Below are 17,556 nucleotides of genomic sequence, written 5' to 3'. Positions count from 1 at the left end.
GGTGAGGCTAACCGTCAACGGCACCGTGCTGTTTTTACTGACACCTTCAAGAGCGCCACTTTAGTTAAAACCGTCTATCTCGTTTTCTCTCCGATTAAATCTCATCTTGTTTTAATCTCTTCTGCAGGTGTTCATAAAAGCGATAAATCAAAAATAACGACTGGCTAATCTCTCCGGTCCAGACGCCACATGTTTTGAATTCTCTTCCGGGGTTGAAACTAGGGGCGTGGCTGCGGATGATGACGCGGCAGCCGCCAAACTCAAAAAAGAAATCCACGATTTGGAGTGGATGTTTTCATCTAAAGCAGTTAAAACGTACATTATTTAACACAAAATAAATACTCGCGGAACATGGAGGGAGCTTCTACGAAAGGTAACCCGGACTGGTGTAACGCTAGTTTACCGGTACAGCTGACGTTATCTAGCTATCTGGTTAGCTAGGAGTAGTTTGTTGTGACGCTCCACTAGCTTAATGCTAACAGTCCCGACAGTCTATGAGGCTAATGTCAGCAACGTTCACATCTGTCGTTTTGAGAGTTAATCCAAGATGAGCATTTGTTCCTCCCGCAGGTGTTTTGAGTCATCTCAGTCTGCTGGAAGTCCAGGCAAGAAGCCGTAAAACTCAACCTCAGCAGCCGAGTCGCGTGAAGGAGCTGAAGGCTAAAGTTGAGGCGCTGCTGACCCAGAGAGACCAGCTGAGAGCCGAGATAGAGACTCATAAGGTGACTCCATGTTGACGGAAGAGTTTACAGCTGTTACACTAAAAGTATACATGACGTTACACTTAGGTACACATAGCCAAAACAATGCAGTCTATAACAGCTCTACCTTTATCCTCACCAGTGATACTGATAGTATGTAAATACTTATACTCAAGTATGGTTTTGAATGCAGGACTTTGACTTAGTGGAGTAATTTCACAGTGTGGTTTTAGTAACTGAATACTTAAAAAAGCTGCCCCTTCCATCACTAACGTCATTAATAACGCTGCACTTCTTGTGCTTTCTTGTTGGTGCTTGTTACTCCGTCCTGCTACAGAATCTCAAGAAACTGAGGGCATCTATGGACAAACGGTGTACACAAGAAGAAGAAGAAGAAGAAGAAGAGGGAATGGATGAAGACTCTGAGAACTCAAAGCTGCTGCGGCTGATGGCCAGACATACACAACTGAAAGACCTCCTGCATGCTCATCACGTCATCGGTACCCGTCACTCACCCATTTATTATATATTTGACAGTGAGATGTTATTATACATGTCTCTTATATATCTCAGATTCATCACTATGTTCTAATCCAATCTCTTGATGTCGCTCAGGTGGGTACAACGTCATAAAGACCCGTCAAGGTAAAGGGATGTGTGTGTCTCTGGCTACAGCCTATGAGGGCGTCTACTTAGAAACCTACAACCTGGAGATCGACGTGAAGCCGACTGTGAGGATCAGCCGTCACGACGTTCCCCCGTTCATTCCTTTAAACAACCTGGCCGAGCAGAGCAGCTTGCAGACAGACATAAGGACTCTTCTGGACCCCCTCAGCCAACATCTCAACGCCTTTGCTGGTCGCAAGCAGCAGTTGAAGCTTGTTAAGGTGCCAGATTTTGCTTTTAAAAAGCAGCCTATAAAACATTTATGTGCTACAGGTTCTTTTGTAATTCTCACAACATACTGTTTATAATACTAATATATATGATATATAATAATATTGGCCCACAAATATATCACCCCAATCAAACCTGCAGTGATTTGTGCATATTTCTTCAAAAACTTCAGATGAATAAATAGTGAGAAATTAAGTCTTTCTCTACTTAACATTCAAGGCTAATAGGATAATCTCTCATAGGAAATGTAGCTGCACACTGACCCTGTCCTCCTGCTTGTGTTACAGGAGCTCCATAAGTCTGTGGTAGTGATGGAGAGTAACGTTTTGTGTTCATTACTGGTGCTGATGTTCACGGTGCCGAAAGAGAAGACGCTTGTTCTCTGCTCACTTGACTACACTGACCGCACCAGATGTCTTCCCACACGAGTCCACTTCAAATGTGACGGTAGGATTTATTTTATATGCTGCAGAAGTTTCCCAACTCAAACTGATCGTTATGGATCTGCACCAATACAACCCATAATACATGTAGACACAGTGAGCGCTTCATGTAAGCCTCTGTACGTACAGTACGTCTCGGTAGTTTCACAACAAGCGCTGAATAATTTTAGCTGACATTCTTCTTTAGAACATCCCACTAGAGCTGGCACGATTAGTCATTTAATCATTTAGTCCACAACAATTTTCATGAGCGGTTTGTGAGGCAAATATACCAAATATTCTCCGGTACTCAGACGCTCAAATGTGAGGATTTTCTTCTCCTTGTTACATCATTGTAGATTAAATATCTTTGTGGTTTTTGACTGTTGGTCCAAAAAAATGTAAGAATAAGAAAGATGTCCCCTGTGACTGTTATACTAAATCAAATCCAGAAATGTGACTGGTTCGTAGTTGTGGTATAATAACCATATACCACGGCCAAACAACGCTCCATGGCCTCTCAAGCTATTGCTTTATTATATAATTTGTTTATTATTACACATGTGTTAATGAAAAAAGCAGGATTCCGCTGTTGAAGTGAAGGACTGCAACTAATATCTCCAGTTTTTCTTTTTTTTGCAGACAAGGAGCTTCCTGATTCTCCAGAGTGGAAGAAACACCGCAGCCTTCTCATGGAGACTCCTGTGCACAAAGCTTTGATAACCATGAGGAAGATGGGGAATATTGTGTAGTTTATTAGGAAATATAATGAAGCTTTTCTACATTTTAATGAACAAAATATTTACACTCTCATTGTTTACAATAAAACACAGATAGTTCAACTTTATTTTCTTTCGTGATGTTGCAAATGTCGAGGTCAGAAGATTCCAAACTGTGGAGGTTCCTCTGTGGAGGTTTCATATGTATTTCCATGTTGCTTTTGTCCCTGAGCTTTTCTATAAACACTGCCACCCTCTTGTGTAACGTCTCCCACTGAAACTGCCTCAGCTGCTCCATTTCCTCTCGGGCTTTCTGCTGTTGCCTGGCCAGCTCCTTTTCTGATATTGAGTCAATAGTTGCGATGTTTTTCATCTGCATGAGAGACACGCTGCTCTGGATGTTGCCTCTGCGTCTCACTGAGCCGGCGGGTTTGACCGACGGCGGCGGTGCCGATATCGACCGACTCTGCTCCACAAGTTCACGTTCTCTGTTGCGATACTGGGATTTGCTGGAGTACGATCTTCTGCCATCAGATGTTTGAAATTTGTGTTCTCCAATTTCTCTCATAGCGATGTTGACTGTCGCTTTGGGCTCAACCACTTTCACCATCACTACTCGTCTCTGTTCGTTCGTCAGGGAGTCTCTTCTCTGCTGAAGCATTTTGCGAGTGTACCTGTACTGTCGGTCCAACATGTCCAGTTTATGCTGGAGATCCCTTTCCTCCTTTTGGTTCAGCACTTTCAGATCTCTCTGCAGCACACTAGGTCTTCTGAAGCACTGATCCATTACAAGAGGGCTAGAAGGAGAAACGTGTTTTTGAGCCTACTTCTTTCCCTCATTCAGTCACTTTTTCTGTTTAAATTAAAGCTGAGTTTGTCGTTTTCTTACCTGATTTCTGTCCTCCAGAGCGCCGTGTTATACAGGTGCGTCTGCTGCCATGGCCGTCTCATTGTATGTAATATAATAGCCTATTATATTTGAAGGAAAGTGAATGGGATTGTTGGGGATTGTGTATTGTCCTTAAAGAGATTAAATTTCAAGACGTCGCACGAGTGCAGTCACGGGTCTTCTTGCAGGTTACACAATAATGGTTCACTTTGTTCAAAGTATTTCAAGAGCATACTTTCTCTAATTGTATGCAGCTGTAGTACTTTATTGAATAATGCTACGAGTCTCTCAAATGATCTTTCATTGTTTGTGGTCTAAGTTCTACTTAAGATTTTGCTGATAGTGCTGAAATATTTTTAATCATAATACATTTTTAGGATTTTAGCAATGCTGATATCACGAAATGTTACCATACATACACAAAATCTGCATATTTAAAATCTTTTTCTTATTTTAAATTCATTTATTTGTCATTTTCCGTTCATTTTATCTCATTACATGATTATTCTCTGAACTGATTTTAACTGCTTTTATGTAAATTCTAGTTCCAGCTTCTCAAATGTGAATATTTCTTGGTTTTCTTTGTCTTCTGTGATGGTAAAGTTAATCTCTTTAGGTTAAGACTGCTGGTTGAACAAAACAAGACATTTAAACTTGTTTAAGTTGGGAAGTTTCAAAGGGCATTTTGCCTTCAGGGCCCTCAAATGTTCTACGCTTTCTGTAGCAATTCAATCATCAACACCTGTAGCCACTTTTTTTTTAAACATTAATTTTTAGGATGCCATATACAGTATGTGTCTGTATGTGCACACGCCTTTACTTGCATGTGTCTGTGTATGCACATATGTTTTTGTGTTTGCATACATTATTATTATTATTATACAGTATTACTTTATGTCACGGTTATATTTGTTGTGGATCTTTTCATACGCTGCTCTACTTTAATAGTTATTGTATTGGTTTCACTTTTGGTTCTTTTATATTGCTTTTATTTGTCTTGTGAAGCACTTTGTAATATTTGTTTTGAAGAGTGCAATATAAATAGAATGTATTGTTATTATTAATGATAATATTTGTTGTACTATTTGCTGACATTGAATAGAACCAAAGGAGAAAATAACTGGAAGTCTGAAATGTTAATTATTGGTTCTTGCAGCCCTATTCTTATGGAGGATGAATCCCTTCATTTTACTTGTATTTAACACTCACATTTAATTAAGGATATTAGTGACACAAAGCAATATGAAATCCCCCTTTCCCTGTGCAGTGTCCCTTTAATATGCTCTGTCATATGACAGACCAGCCCGCCCCTCTGCTGGTTTGATCCCTCCCGCGCCAAACTGAAGCCCAGTCTGCATGATGGCACAACTAAACTTCCCCAAAACTCACCCAGTCATCTCAAAGTTGAGGGACTGTTGACATCGTTGTCAGGTAAGTTGCTGTTTTTGATGCTTTAACATAATTCAAAGGTAGCAGATCGGTTTCATGTCAAATTAGCAACTATCCTAAACTACAAACTACTGCATATGCTTCTTATCGTGCCTGTAATACAACCTAATCTCACTGCTGTAGATCTGTAGACACTGTAATCTAAGATTAAGAAGAAAACAGCTGAGAATTTAGATTTTTATAGCGCAGGCGCGTTGCGTAATGGGTCATGACAGTATGACGTAATCGTGGAATCGTTCACTGACCCTCCGTCATATCACTACTGTACTTTTAAAACTGCTTCCTCTTCCCTCTTCTTCCGTTTTCCAGCTTCTCCTAAATAGTTTTGTTCTTATTCTCACCCATGTTCCCTACATGCACAGTTATGCTTCCTGGGCTAGTTCATATGTTTTTGCTCTGCAGCTGTATGAAAAGCCAAATGGCCCATAATTCATCTGCATGTTTTCTTAATATATAATCATGCTTTAAATGTTATGACATCATGTTAATAACCTCCATTATGATATTTCTTATGTCCGTGTTAGCTATATGCAGATATGTGGCCATGCAGTTTTGTATGGAAGCCTGCATGGACCATGCAATGTCCAGCAGATCGGAATGGGCATTAGCAATGGTTCTTTGGGCGCTCGCTAACCTTGATGATATTACAGAGACACTGGTGCCCACAGATATATTAAGTGTCTCTTGAAACATGGAACAACATTTAACAACAGCTGCTTACAAATCCTTTGTCCTTGTTTCTCTGTTTGCATGCAGTGACGACACATTCCTTTGGGAAAAAGTTGTTTCACTAAAATTGCATGCACCTCTTTTGCACTTTGGGTTGCTCTGGAAGTGCTGGAGATGGATATTATAAATTTATGGTCAAATAAGATCAGAACTATCTGCATGTGTATGCTTAGATTAGACAACTCTTTAAAGAGCACATTATGCACAAATGAGCAGGATTGTGTTGGTGGTCAACTGACAAGACTTTGCAGTTTAGACATGAATAGTTTGATTCGTTAATTTAGTTTGACAGTTTATCTTGTGAAAGAAAATGGCACTAAAGCATTTTTTGCATTTTCAATATTATGTGGTCTATAAACAGATGTGTAGAAAAACAGAAATGTATTTACAGTTGAAACTAATCACAGAATAAACACTATATTAGTCATGACACGGGATATTAAAATAGCACATAAACACTGATGCATTATGGGCCATTATAAATGAAGGTAGACTGTAATTTCTGTAAGAACTGGTGCTCTCGGTCAAATGCTGATGCTGATGTATGCATTTTTTTTTTCTTTAATTACATCACAGTTGCCACTGCTCGGACCATAAATGCATCACATCCTGCACGCTGGAAGATTTTTACATGGAAACAACTACCAGACAGTGAGTGTTCAGTGGATATAGGTTACGCAAGCATTTGTTTCATCTCTACATTGTAGCATTTAAAAATGTTCTATATATTTTCTGTTTTCTTCTTACGGGCCTGGCACAAGTGTTGCTCTAGCTTTGCCAAGATGATGCGTGCAGTGTGTGTTGACGTACCGGGAGGACCAGAGAATTTGCTGCTGCGAACTGTCTCTAGACCTCAGCCTAAAGGTGGAGAAGTCCGAATTAAAGTTCATGCAACTGCCCTCAACAGGGCGGACTTACTGCAGGTACAATACAAAAGTTACAAAGCACAAGTGCATTACAACCTCCTTCCTAAACATATCTATTTACCAGCTGATTGTGGTAACTTTATGTGACGTCACAATCCCAGGACAGAGTGCATTCATGTTTTTGTTTTCCACAGAGGCGAGGATTGTACCCGCCTCCCCCGGGTGAGAGTGACATCATAGGCCTGGAGGTAGCTGGTACTGTGGATACTCTGGGTCCGGGGGTGAAAGGAGGCTGGAAGCCAGATGACCGGGTCATGGCGCTGCTCTCTGGAGGAGGATATGCAGAATATGTTTCTGTGCCTGAGGAGCTTCTAATGCCCATCCCCCCTGATCTCACTCTCTGCCAGGCTGCTGCGATCCCAGAGGCCTGGCTCACTGCTTTCCAGCTGCTGGTTTTCATCGGTACACATACACACAACCATGTTTGCTATTTTGTTTTTTTATTACATCAGACTGTCTCGTTAAGATTATGATCTCTTTTCCAAGAGACACCTGAGAACAAGAAACATTCACAAGAACACGATGATGAAAACAGAAACAACACAATAATAAACAGGAATAAACTGTTCCAAGAATCATAAAAAACACCAGATAATAAAGCATTAAAATCTCTTTAAAATGCAAGCTCTGTTTGTGGGCAGTTAGCAGTTCATTCCAGGATGCATACCTGAAATCAGTTCTTCCAACATCACAGCGTACATGAGAGATTCCTGAGGATTTTACAGTCGAGTGGAGATTATGCCATCTCAGTTTTTGTATTCTTTTTAGTCTAAATGTCTCTGTTTGTGTTTTTCTTTTCAATTATTTCATCTATGGAGCACTTTTTATTTTTGTTTTGATAGTTGCTCTTAAAATTAATAAATACTAGTAATGTTGTTATATCTTCTTGAGTTGTAAGTTCCTGAAAGAAACAAGACTCATCATGTGCTGCTCTCAGCAAGTTAAAACTAAAACAAAAAATACCTGAAATTACATGTTTATCCAAACAAATAAATGTGAAGATGGTGAAGTATTATTTTCTGTTAGTTTAAACTTAATGTGATACAACCTTACCATACCTGCTCCCTCTCTCGATAATTAACAAGGAGGTAAATAATAAATTCTGTTCTTGTGTGTTGTTGCCGTCTGTCTTCTCTGCCACAGCTCAGGTGAAGGAGGGTGAAGTAGTTCTGGCTCACGCTGGAGCCAGCGGAGTGGGAACAGCTGCTGTTCAGCTGGTTCGTCTGTTTGGTGCCGTGCCCGTCGTTACTGCAGGAAGCCCCGAAAAACTAAAGATAGCTGAGAGCCTGGGAGCTGCAGCGGGGTTCAACTACAAAGAGGAGAGCTTCGCGCAGGGAGTCCATGACTTTACTGGAGGTGAATTGTGTCACTGTATAGATGGTCCAATCCAATTTAGAACAAGGTGTTAGTTATTCTCTTTCTCACTTCCCGACTCTCTGGGGACTGAAAATGTTCTTTTTAGAAAAGTTACAAATAAACATTACCCAAACAGGAGGAAATCACGCATTTGTTGGGGACTATGAATGAATACATATTTGGTGCAGTGCTACAGTGCTACAATTCAGTTCACTAATTACTATCATTTCACAGGCAAGGGAGCAAACGTCATCCTGGACTGCATCGGCGGCTGTAACTGGGAGCAAAATGTGAGCTCTTTAGCCACCGACGGCCGGTGGGTGCTGTACGGCACCATGGGAGGCCGGGCAGTCGAGGGAGATCTGCTGGGAAAACTGCTGTCCAAGCGAGGCCACTTGCTCTGCAGCCTCCTGCGCTCTCGAAGCCTTCAGGTGAGAATTCAACCAGAAATCACACACTAGCTGTGCTTCTTCTTCTCTGCTTGTGAACATGCTGACTCATGCCAAAAGTGCTGACACACCTCCAGTATTTGCATGTGTGTAACTGAGTCTGATTCTCACTTTGTGTTTTCTATTCACAGTATAAAGCAGACCTGGTGAAGGCTTTCTCACTCAGAGTGTTACCGTGTTTCTCAGGCCAGCCCGCCTCCCTGAGGCCGGTGATTGACAGCACATTCAACCTGGAGGACATCGCAGAAGCTCACAGACACATGGAGGCCAACAAGAACACGGGGAAGATTGTCATTAATGTGATTCCACCGAATCAGGAGGCTCAGCGATTAACAGCTGCAGTAATTTGAACAGAAATGTAACATGCTCTGACATTTGATTTATGTCAATGAATCTTACAGAACACAACAGTGTTAGTTGCAAACAATTTGTCTAACACAAATGTTGATCATGATTTTAAATATGTCTTATCCACCAATAGTCAACAACAGTTCTTCTGTAGTGTCACGACTAACCACTGCTAAATGTTTGTTAGTATTGTGTTCATACTGGAGAGACCGACACTGACTCTCCTCTTCACATATATTATACAAAATAATGCCATAACATATTTTACAAAATATTACAGAGAAACATTAAAAGAGACTTGTGGTAAAAGCAGAGTTGTTTTCCTGTCAAATATATTAAAATCTTCTTATTTAATGAAGGCACGCTGAAGGATTTGCAGTTGCACTATGTCAAGAAACAACATATGATAAAAATGAATGCGTACAATTTACAAATTTTAATTCCATACAGATTTTAAAGCTTCCAAATTTCCCATAAATCATAATTTCCCATCTTTATAAAATAGTGTTTACTTTAATAATCCCCAGTAGAGGAACCTTTTACAATTTGAGCTTTGAATCTTTACATTTTAAAGTGGGTAGCTATATCATGATATTTTTCTATATCATGATTTATTTGACTAATGTTGTCAAATGAATGTAGTGGAATGAAAAGTGCAATAATGGTTTCCAAAATGAAGAATAAAGTAGCATAAAATGCAAAGTACTGTACTTGAGTAAACATTGGTAGTAAAGGAGTTACACCTATGTAATACATTCAGTAGCACACACACACAAATCAGTTAATATCATATAATTATATAGTGTAATCATAGATATAACCCTTTTACAAATTATGTACTATTACATTTACATCCTGCGTATTTTGGAACGCAGACCCGCGCGCATCAAATAGACGTCATAGGACCAATAAGACTTCTTCCTGTCTCGAGCTTCCTGCTTCGCTGCTAAAGTTCTCCTAATGGGATTGTCTGCGGATCATTAAGAGAGGAGACCTGAGTACCAGCTTCACTTCATGGATCAAACTTCAGGACAGTAAACGGACACACTTCGGACTCTATGATTCGACCAAAAACAACGACATTCATTCGTCCTGGAGGTGAGATTTAACACTTCCTCCTCATGCTAAAGTTAGCTAAGTCAGTTAGCAGTTTGTGGTGAATTTACCCCGCAGTGTTTAGAGTAAACCCAAGTCCTTACGTAACTAACGTTAACTATAGTTATACCATTAATACTGTCTCCCAGCATGATTGCTTTACCTCACGTTTGTTGTAGTTTATTTACGTTTTGAGCCATTAAATGTACTTTAGTTATGTGTTCTTACTATGGAAGTATTTGTGTTTTTTTCCACTTGTGAGTACAGTGAATTGCAGGCTTTCATTTATTTTGTTTACCATTTTGTTTAAATTCATTTTCTTTCTCAAGAAGCAAACATGCATACCATAATGTTGCAGGACTGGCCCATAAAAGATAAAAAAAGAAGAAATGGGGCACAGCTTTCACATATCAAGAGACACACCATGGTGCAATGAAATGATAGTTTGATAGTTGTTGTGTATACATGGCTCTGATCCATGCCTAGTGTTCCCAATTCAGTCATTTCCCCACAATTATTATCCACTTAAGTAGAACAGTTCTTCCATTTCTGCAGAAGAAGACGAGTCTGCGTCGATACAGTGTGCTTTCCTTCCAGAGTCTCCTCAGAGATCAGAGATCTCTACATGGAAGTAGAAGGAAGGTCCACACGACCACGGTGGCCTAGTTTCCTCACCAGCATTATAAGCGATTAAACCACTTCCTCGTATTGTTAAAGACTTTACGAGCAGATATAAAAGTTGATTTGCTGACACATGTTGCTGTAATGAACTCTGTGCATTATGCTCTCCAAATTAACAGTATTTTGTTGCATTCCCGTAAGCAATGCAGTTTAGTACCTGTATGAGTTTTACATTTGCGACAAGTTGGTGAAATACCCGTTTTATACTTACTAGTGATGTATGATACTCTATTGAAACTCTTTCTATTGTATTTGTGTTTATTTCTCAGCTGCCAAATCCTGAAACATGGAGGACCCAAACAAACTTCAGCGTAAAATGTCAACAGCAGGAGAGAGCCTGTACAAAATCCTGGGACTGGAGAAAGGAGCATCTCCAGAAGACATAAAGAAGGCATACAGGTGCGTGTTCATTAATTGAATACATGTTTAGTTTATAAAATTATATTATTGAGTTGTTTAGCTGCATATTCTGACCCTCACTCACTCATTTCCAGGAAACTGGCATTGAGGCATCACCCCGATAAGAACCCAGACAACCCAGAAGCTGCCGACAAATTCAAGGAGATCAACAACGCCAACTCCATCATCAGTGACGAGAACAAACGGAAGATCTACGACGAGTATGGATCCATGGGACTCTACGTGGCCGAGCAGTTTGGGGACGACAGTGTCAAATACTACTTCCTCATGTCCAAATGCTGGTTCAAGGTGAGAGGCAACGCGGTTTGAAAAGTCTACATGGGAGAAAATTGAGCGACTCTCTGGATGAACAATTAATTCTTTTGTGATTGTGAGTTTAGTATTCATTCCCTTTTCTTTGGTGTTCAGACCCTCGTGGTGTGCTGCGGTATTTTCACCTGCTGCTGCTGTTTCTGCTGCTGCTGTTTCTGCTGCGGGAAGTGCAAATCCTCAGAAGACGAGGGCAACTTCACCTACATGGACCCTGAGGACCTCGAGGCAGAGATCAGAGAACAGGATGCAGGTGAGGGACTTTGCTCTTCTGATGGATATCTTCCAGCTGCTTACATAAGAAACTGGGAAATCACATGGTTCATCCCTGGTGTCCGTTGAATCAAATTCAATTCAAACTTAAAGTATTTAAGAGTGTTTTAAAATATTTCCTGGAGAAATGAAAGATTGTCAATATGAAAATCTAATAATAAATGCTACAGTAATAATCTGAAACCAGACTAACGCAACATCACAATGACTTGATCATACATTAAACATATTCCATGTATAGTGTTTACTGTGAATGCCGGCAAACTGACTTTAAAAAGCCTTTAAAAGAATACTTCATCTTTTTTGTTAATTTGTCAATCACGTTGTTGTTCTCGCAAGACTCTACGATGAATAGAGAATCTGAAAACGGATGCGTTTGCTCCGTGAGCCTTTATAGTGAACATACACGCCTAATGGAGGTTAGCAGTCTTACAATAACAGTTGCGTATGTAAACAGTCTGTCGCTGTAACTGACGAGAGGTATTAGTTCATGTTGTTCACCGTCAAAAGAAAATGACCCAATTAAACGCTCATTCTACCAACTAGCACCCCACCAAAGTCTGTTCTCAAATTTATACTGACGGCACACTTCACAGAGAACAATGAAGGTCTTTTTTGAACTGAATATTCTCTGGTCTGGAGAACCTGCGTTCAGCTGTTTGTGGGTTTGCTGAGTGTGTCGCATTTTGTTTCACAGCAGGAGACCATGTAATAGTTATTCAGCCGAGCTCTGAGCCTTCAGATAGCGCCGGCCCCTCTTCAGGTAAAGTTCACCTGTCCTCAGCCGCCCCGTGCCGCTTCACTAATCTGGCAGAACGTGAGTCGGTGTTTCTGTTTCGGCAACAGCTTCTAACGGCTCCATCCCAGGCCCGTGTGTTTATCATAACACACTAACATGTCTTCCTACAAGTGCGGCAGGATGCTGTTATTCTTCTCTTTCTTGGTGCTTATTAATATCTTTGCTTGCTTACACTTATCACTGTTGATGATGTTCTCGATGTTGAGCCCAGTGGAGGAACACGGTGGGTTAAAATGCTAATGCTAAATATCAAGAGCAGCATGGTTCTCAATCTGCGAGTTAAGATCATTTCAGAGTAGCCACACAATTATTTATCTGATAAGGGAAATACATATTTCTATTATCCCTACTTGGCAGTTTTTGTCAAAGATAGACGTGTTTGTGAGCCTCTGAGTAATTATAATTATAAATATTCAAACATTAAACTAATCAAACGGTCTTTTCTTCTGTTCAAAGGTTGAGAACCACTGATCTCGAGTGACGAAAAACAATTCTGCTGCTTATTTTAGTTTTAACATTTGCTCCTCTCTCCTCCTCTGCGCTGTATAATCTGTAAACTAATGTACGATATCTGAGAATATTTTCATAAACTTCGGTTCTTTTCACCGTTATGCTATTTTTCAGGAAGGGTTTGTTTGATTGTTAATCTTTCACCTGATGTCGGTGCTGGAAGACGTATTGAAATCATTTACTTAAGTAAAAGTAGAAAATGAACAATATATACCCGTAATACACTCGGCTCTGTTTTGCTGTTTTTTTGGGGGTAAATGAATGAACGTATAGACACTTTAAAGAATTCCCTTTTCTTCACACCTCCAGGGGAGAATGTACCGATCGTGATTCAGCCCCATGCGACCAGCGAAGCCTCGTGAGCTAAGTGAGTGGAGTCCTGATGGAACCACATCGTCATCAGCCAAAGATGAGGAGTATAATTATGGGTTTGAATGGGTGGCTGACGTGCAGAAAAAAAGCGATTTGATTGTGCCATTTTATTTTTTGATATGTGCCAATTGTCTTTGATCCAATCTCATATTTATTTAAACTTTTTATTTTTTAAATAGTGGGTTGTGTGTGGACTGCAGTGACAAAGCCATGCAGATCAAAGCTCTGGAATAATTAGTTTTTTTAATGTGCACTTTAATATCTTAAGTTCGTGTTTAAAATCCTAACGCTGCCACGACGGTCTGAGAATATTTTTGGCTCTTGGGTCAGAAGGGTTTTAATATTTCTTTTTAAAGCAACTTAAAATGCTGGTTCCCAATTTTTAAGAGGCCAACCACTCGGAGACATACGCGGTGTTCAGTTACACTGTACATAGATACATAATGTAGAGGCTTATTGAAATTAGGAAAGTATATTGAGACTAAACCAAACTTGGTTGGACTTCCACTCGTGTTCACCGTTGTGCATTTGCCTGGCAGCCCCTTCTAGCTCCATGAGCATTGATATTTGTAGGAGTGATGCTGACATTACAGGAACGATTCAACATTTTGGGAGAAACGCTCGTTCGCTTTCTTTCTGAAAGGTAGAGTTCGGCACGTGACTCTTCACATCATTGGACTCAAGGCAGGTGTATGATTGCAGAGTTCCCTGTGTGAGTCCTTAAAATATCTATTAATTGACAATAAAGCACCATATTCCTAAAGTTGGGTTAAAACAAAATACTTTTGGAATATAAGTGTCCATATCTGTTGTGCACTTGTTAATTAAGCACTAATTGGAGGTTTTTAATTGAGTAATTATGACTTGGTTTGACTTGAGCACCATTGACAAGTCAGAATAACCCAGATATGACATGAACATGACATTAGGTGAGAAGCTGGAACGGGGAGGTAATTAGCCTAGCTTAGCATAAAGACTGGAAGCAGGGGAGAAAGCTAGCCTGGTTCGAAAATCTACCTCTAATGCGAACTTTCTTTCCTCACTACAAGGTTTCAAACCTGCGTTCTAGTTTGAGACGCCCGACAAAGAAGTCCTGGGCGGATGGATATGTTATTGTTTGTGAAGAATTAGTTCCAGAAAACCACAGTCACTTGTGTGTTGTTTGTTCAGAGTTTTTCATAGGCAGACTTTGTTACCTCCAGACAGTCAGGCTAGCTGTTCCTCCCTGTTTCCAGTCTTTATGCTAAGCTAATAGCCTCCTGGCTCCAGCTCCACACTAACACAACGCAGAGACACGAGAGTGGTATCAATCTTCTCATCTAATGCTCGTAAAGGAAACGAATAAGCGTATCTCCCAAAATATTGAACTAAAATCTTTAAGAGATAATGGCAGTACTGGTGGTTAGTTCGCTGTACAAAGAAACAAACACACGGGGTGAATACTTCTTAAGGTACTGAGAAAGCTCTTCTAAAACTTTTCTGAAAAACACTTTCCCGCACCTGAAGCTGGAACCAACCACTGACTGATTTGATTCATTGCCAAATATTACACGTGGATGAATGTTTTCAGAGGAGTCGAGGCCTACTTTTAACGATGGTCTCTGTGGTGCGTGAGATGATTTATTGCCTGTATGTGCCGTGAAATGATGCTCAATGCAGGAATCATGTGTTTGTGTTAATTCAGAGGTGTATTTTTGATGTACCCATTCTAGGTTTTATGACCAATTGAGTGTATATTAAGAGGACGGCCCTTGAATTGTCTTTTATCATGTTTGTATTATATTTTGTATTTCTGCTCGGTGTAGGAATGTACGGTTTGTACGTTTGGTACAAATCTGAATTGTATATGTGCATTAGTCTTAGAATTTGATCTGTTTTTCTCAGGTGACTTTCACATGTTTATATACATTTTAAGCAAACCCAGAAATGTCTGTAAAGTCAGTTTTGTATACTTGAGAAAACTTCACAAAAGTGCCAGAATATATTTTAGTATACGTTTTTTTTTTTTTTTTTTTTCAGGTTTGAATTATTTTGATCAAACTTTAAACAAAGAAAAATTATATATTTCGTTTTGTCATCTCAACATTCCCAGGTATTTTTCTAATCTTTCAACTTTTCCATGTTTCCAAACTGTTTGTTTCTGTAAATGTAACGTCTGTCTGATCAAATAAACTTTGGTTATACTGGAAATGTTGGACAGTTTTCTCGTAAATTTGTGCAGTTTGCCGTTAGTGACCAGCACCTCTCGGCTCAGTCAGCTGCCATTGGCTCCTGTTGTGCTCCACCTCTGAGAGATAACGCGTGTTACAGCAGCTGGCGAGTTGTCCAGCTTCACTTTAACATTAAAACTAAAAGGGAGTCCCTGAAGTGTAGTCACCTGAGGATATGGAGTTATCAACAGAGAAACATCTGATTGAGACTCATTTGGAGCCTCTTAGCTTGTATGTTCTTTTTATATTCTCATATGAGCTCAACGTCGGCACAGATTTCATTTATTGAATCACTTAAATCTGTTATAAGCGTGTGTTTTATACAGTTCTGTCTTCTCTCAGGACGAGTTCTCCAGAGGACAAGTATTCAGACTCTGCATCAGAGTCTAGTGAAGATGCCTCCAGCGTGGACGGCCTGTGGCAGCCCGACCAGCTGTGCCAGGAGGCGAGCTCCATGTCGGCGGCTGAGAGGGACGAGAGACGTTTGGCCAGAAGGAAGCTTTACGCGGCCTGCGCTGTCAGCCTCGTCTTCATGACCGGAGAGGTGGTTGGTAAGATGAAGAAAAAAATAAGCATCGTCGTATCTGATTATGATCTGCCACAAATGTATCAGATATGAATATTACACTTTAGTTTTTCAATAATTTAAATTGCAAATGTGGATTATTTAGGCAGCTGGATGATGAAAAGTGATTCTGCTTCATGCTTGTGATGAGCTTTAGGGGAAAGTCACACTGATGGAAAGTACATTTACTCAAGCGCTGTCGTTAAGTACAATTTTGAGGTACTTTTACTTTACTTAAGAAATACAGTTTACTGCTACTTTATACATCTGCACTTCTACATTTGCTATTGCACTTTTTACTGAGAGCTATAGTTTCTTGTGACTTTGCATATAAAGACTTCATATCTGAAAAGACACGATCACTTCTATAGATGGAGAAAATTGTTTAAATTTGACCAGGTGCAACATATAAACGCTGCTTACTAAATCAGCCAATTGAAGATCTGTTCCAGTTTATATAAGTAATAAGAAATATCAGTACCATCCATCCATTTTCCTCCACTTATCCGGGGTCGGCTTGCGGTGGCAGCAGGCCAAGCAGGCCGACCCAGACTTCCCTCTCCCCCGCAACATTTTCAAATATCAGTACATAAATGCCAAATCAAAAAGCAGTAAAAGAAAAAAGTAACTTATAAAATCTGGGAAGGAAGACCAGGGAGTGTGTGGCAACACAAGGGAGCTTCTCACACAACACCTCAGTACAATAGCGACCTACAGTTAATCATCAAAAATATACAAAACAAAAAGAAATGAACCACTATGTATAACACAAGAGTATATCACAATGACAGAGTGCGTCCACCTGAAAGCACTAACGAGTTTATTTATATACGCTGTAAAATGTATCTTGTTCTTATAGAATAAGAAATCTTAGGGTTTCCTAACCTGGTACACAATCCTCACCTCTCAGTTCACTCACATTCTCTCACACACACTCACATACGTATTTCCGTCTTTTCTACAGGTGGATACGCCGCTCACAGTCTGGCCATCATGACGGACGCGGCACATCTTCTGACTGACTTTGGCAGCACCGTGATCAGCATCTTCTCTCTGTGGATCTCCTCCAGGCCTCAAACACACACCATGACCTTTGGGTGGCATCGAGCAGGTGAGATCCAAACCCACTTTGTTGGAATCATTCGTTTAGTTTTTGACGTTTTGGTGACTTCTCTGAGCTGCTTTCTTTCTTAGATCGATGTGAATCTTATATTCGTACATCAAGCTGTAGGGAAACTGACATCATGTCGACTGAATTTGTTTCTGGGAGTTTACACTCCACAGTTACAGGGTATTTTAGAACCTGATTCAAGTATTTTTAGATACGGCGTATTTATATTTTAAGGCACAAAAACAAATAGTTGTGAGTATATATATGTATATATGTATATATATGTATATGTATATATGTATATATATGTATATGTATATGTATAT

The 17,556-nt window shown here is 40.0% G+C and overlaps 4 protein-coding genes across 5 annotated transcripts in view; all 4 read left to right on the top strand.

Annotated features, from left to right (window-relative positions):
• Nucleotides 1-204: 204 nt before the first annotated feature.
• cenpo (centromere protein O) lies at nt 205-4,372 on the top strand. The gene is made up of 6 exons (XM_031847416.1): nt 205-373; nt 571-722; nt 1,039-1,201; nt 1,317-1,588; nt 1,886-2,045; nt 2,663-4,372. The coding sequence occupies exons 1-6, from the start codon at nt 352-354 to the stop codon at nt 2,770-2,772; spliced, it is 879 nt and encodes a 292-aa protein (XP_031703276.1). The 5' UTR covers nt 205-351; the 3' UTR covers nt 2,773-4,372.
• Nucleotides 4,373-4,967: 595 nt separating this feature from the next.
• tp53i3 (tumor protein p53 inducible protein 3) lies at nt 4,968-9,199 on the top strand. The gene is made up of 7 exons (XM_031847401.1): nt 4,968-5,059; nt 6,383-6,457; nt 6,556-6,729; nt 6,867-7,134; nt 7,876-8,088; nt 8,323-8,519; nt 8,669-9,199. The coding sequence occupies exons 2-7, from the start codon at nt 6,404-6,406 to the stop codon at nt 8,885-8,887; spliced, it is 1,125 nt and encodes a 374-aa protein (XP_031703261.1). The 5' UTR covers nt 4,968-5,059; nt 6,383-6,403; the 3' UTR covers nt 8,888-9,199.
• A 612-nt stretch (nt 9,200-9,811) lies between these two features.
• On the top strand, nt 9,812-15,495 carry dnajc5gb (DnaJ (Hsp40) homolog, subfamily C, member 5 gamma b). Of its 2 annotated transcripts, XM_031847426.1 has the most exons (6): nt 9,812-9,983; nt 10,931-11,060; nt 11,156-11,369; nt 11,490-11,643; nt 12,361-12,426; nt 13,282-15,495. In XM_031847426.1, the coding sequence occupies exons 2-6, from the start codon at nt 10,948-10,950 to the stop codon at nt 13,332-13,334; spliced, it is 600 nt and encodes a 199-aa protein (XP_031703286.1). In that variant the 5' UTR covers nt 9,812-9,983; nt 10,931-10,947; the 3' UTR covers nt 13,335-15,495. The 2 variants fall into 2 exon arrangements, with proteins under 2 accessions (XP_031703286.1, XP_031703287.1); XM_031847427.1 differs by lacking the exon at nt 12,361-12,426 and having other exon boundaries at nt 13,282-15,494.
• Nucleotides 15,496-15,641: 146 nt separating this feature from the next.
• LOC116383497 (zinc transporter 2-like) overlaps nt 15,642-17,556 on the top strand; it is a 10,331-nt gene continuing 8,416 nt past the window's right edge. Inside the window, exons 1-3 of the mRNA XM_031847402.1 lie at nt 15,642-15,785; nt 15,897-16,105; nt 17,084-17,230. Coding sequence (XP_031703262.1) covers nt 15,730-15,785; nt 15,897-16,105; nt 17,084-17,230 — 412 coding nt within the window. The 5' untranslated portion in view covers nt 15,642-15,729. The remainder of the gene's footprint in view (nt 15,786-15,896; nt 16,106-17,083; nt 17,231-17,556) is intronic.

Source organism: Anarrhichthys ocellatus, unplaced genomic scaffold, assembly GCF_004355925.1.
Source record: "Anarrhichthys ocellatus isolate YVR2014 unplaced genomic scaffold, GSC_Weel_1.0 scaffold7, whole genome shotgun sequence".
Classification (NCBI taxonomy): Eukaryota; Metazoa; Chordata; class Actinopteri; order Perciformes; family Anarhichadidae; genus Anarrhichthys; species Anarrhichthys ocellatus.
Note: the sequence above shows the minus strand (reverse complement) of the source record. Positions and strands in the feature narration are given on the sequence as shown.

What these genes read in the sequence shown, in the direction of transcription:
- tp53i3 (XM_031847401.1), top strand. Translation starts at nt 6,404, where the DNA reads ATGCATCACATCCTGCACGCTGGAAGATTTTTACATGGAAACAACTAC. An exon ending in ATGGAAACAACTACCAGACA is followed by an intron (nt 6,458 to 6,555) that starts GTGAGTGTTCAG and finishes TTCTTCTTACGG; the next exon opens with GCCTGGCACAAGTGTTGCTC. An exon ending in AGTCCATGACTTTACTGGAG is followed by an intron (nt 8,089 to 8,322) that starts GTGAATTGTGTC and finishes ATCATTTCACAG; the next exon opens with GCAAGGGAGCAAACGTCATC.
- dnajc5gb (XM_031847426.1), top strand. Translation starts at nt 10,948, where the DNA reads ATGGAGGACCCAAACAAACTTCAGCGTAAAATGTCAACAGCAGGAGAG. An exon ending in GACATAAAGAAGGCATACAG is followed by an intron (nt 11,061 to 11,155) that starts GTGCGTGTTCAT and finishes ACTCATTTCCAG; the next exon opens with GAAACTGGCATTGAGGCATC. An exon ending in GATCAGAGAACAGGATGCAG is followed by an intron (nt 11,644 to 12,360) that starts GTGAGGGACTTT and finishes TTTGTTTCACAG; the next exon opens with CAGGAGACCATGTAATAGTT.
- cenpo (XM_031847416.1), top strand. Translation starts at nt 352, where the DNA reads ATGGAGGGAGCTTCTACGAAAG. An exon ending in AGCAGTTGAAGCTTGTTAAG is followed by an intron (nt 1,589 to 1,885) that starts GTGCCAGATTTT and finishes CTTGTGTTACAG; the next exon opens with GAGCTCCATAAGTCTGTGGT. An exon ending in AGTCCACTTCAAATGTGACG is followed by an intron (nt 2,046 to 2,662) that starts GTAGGATTTATT and finishes TTTTTTTTGCAG; the next exon opens with ACAAGGAGCTTCCTGATTCT.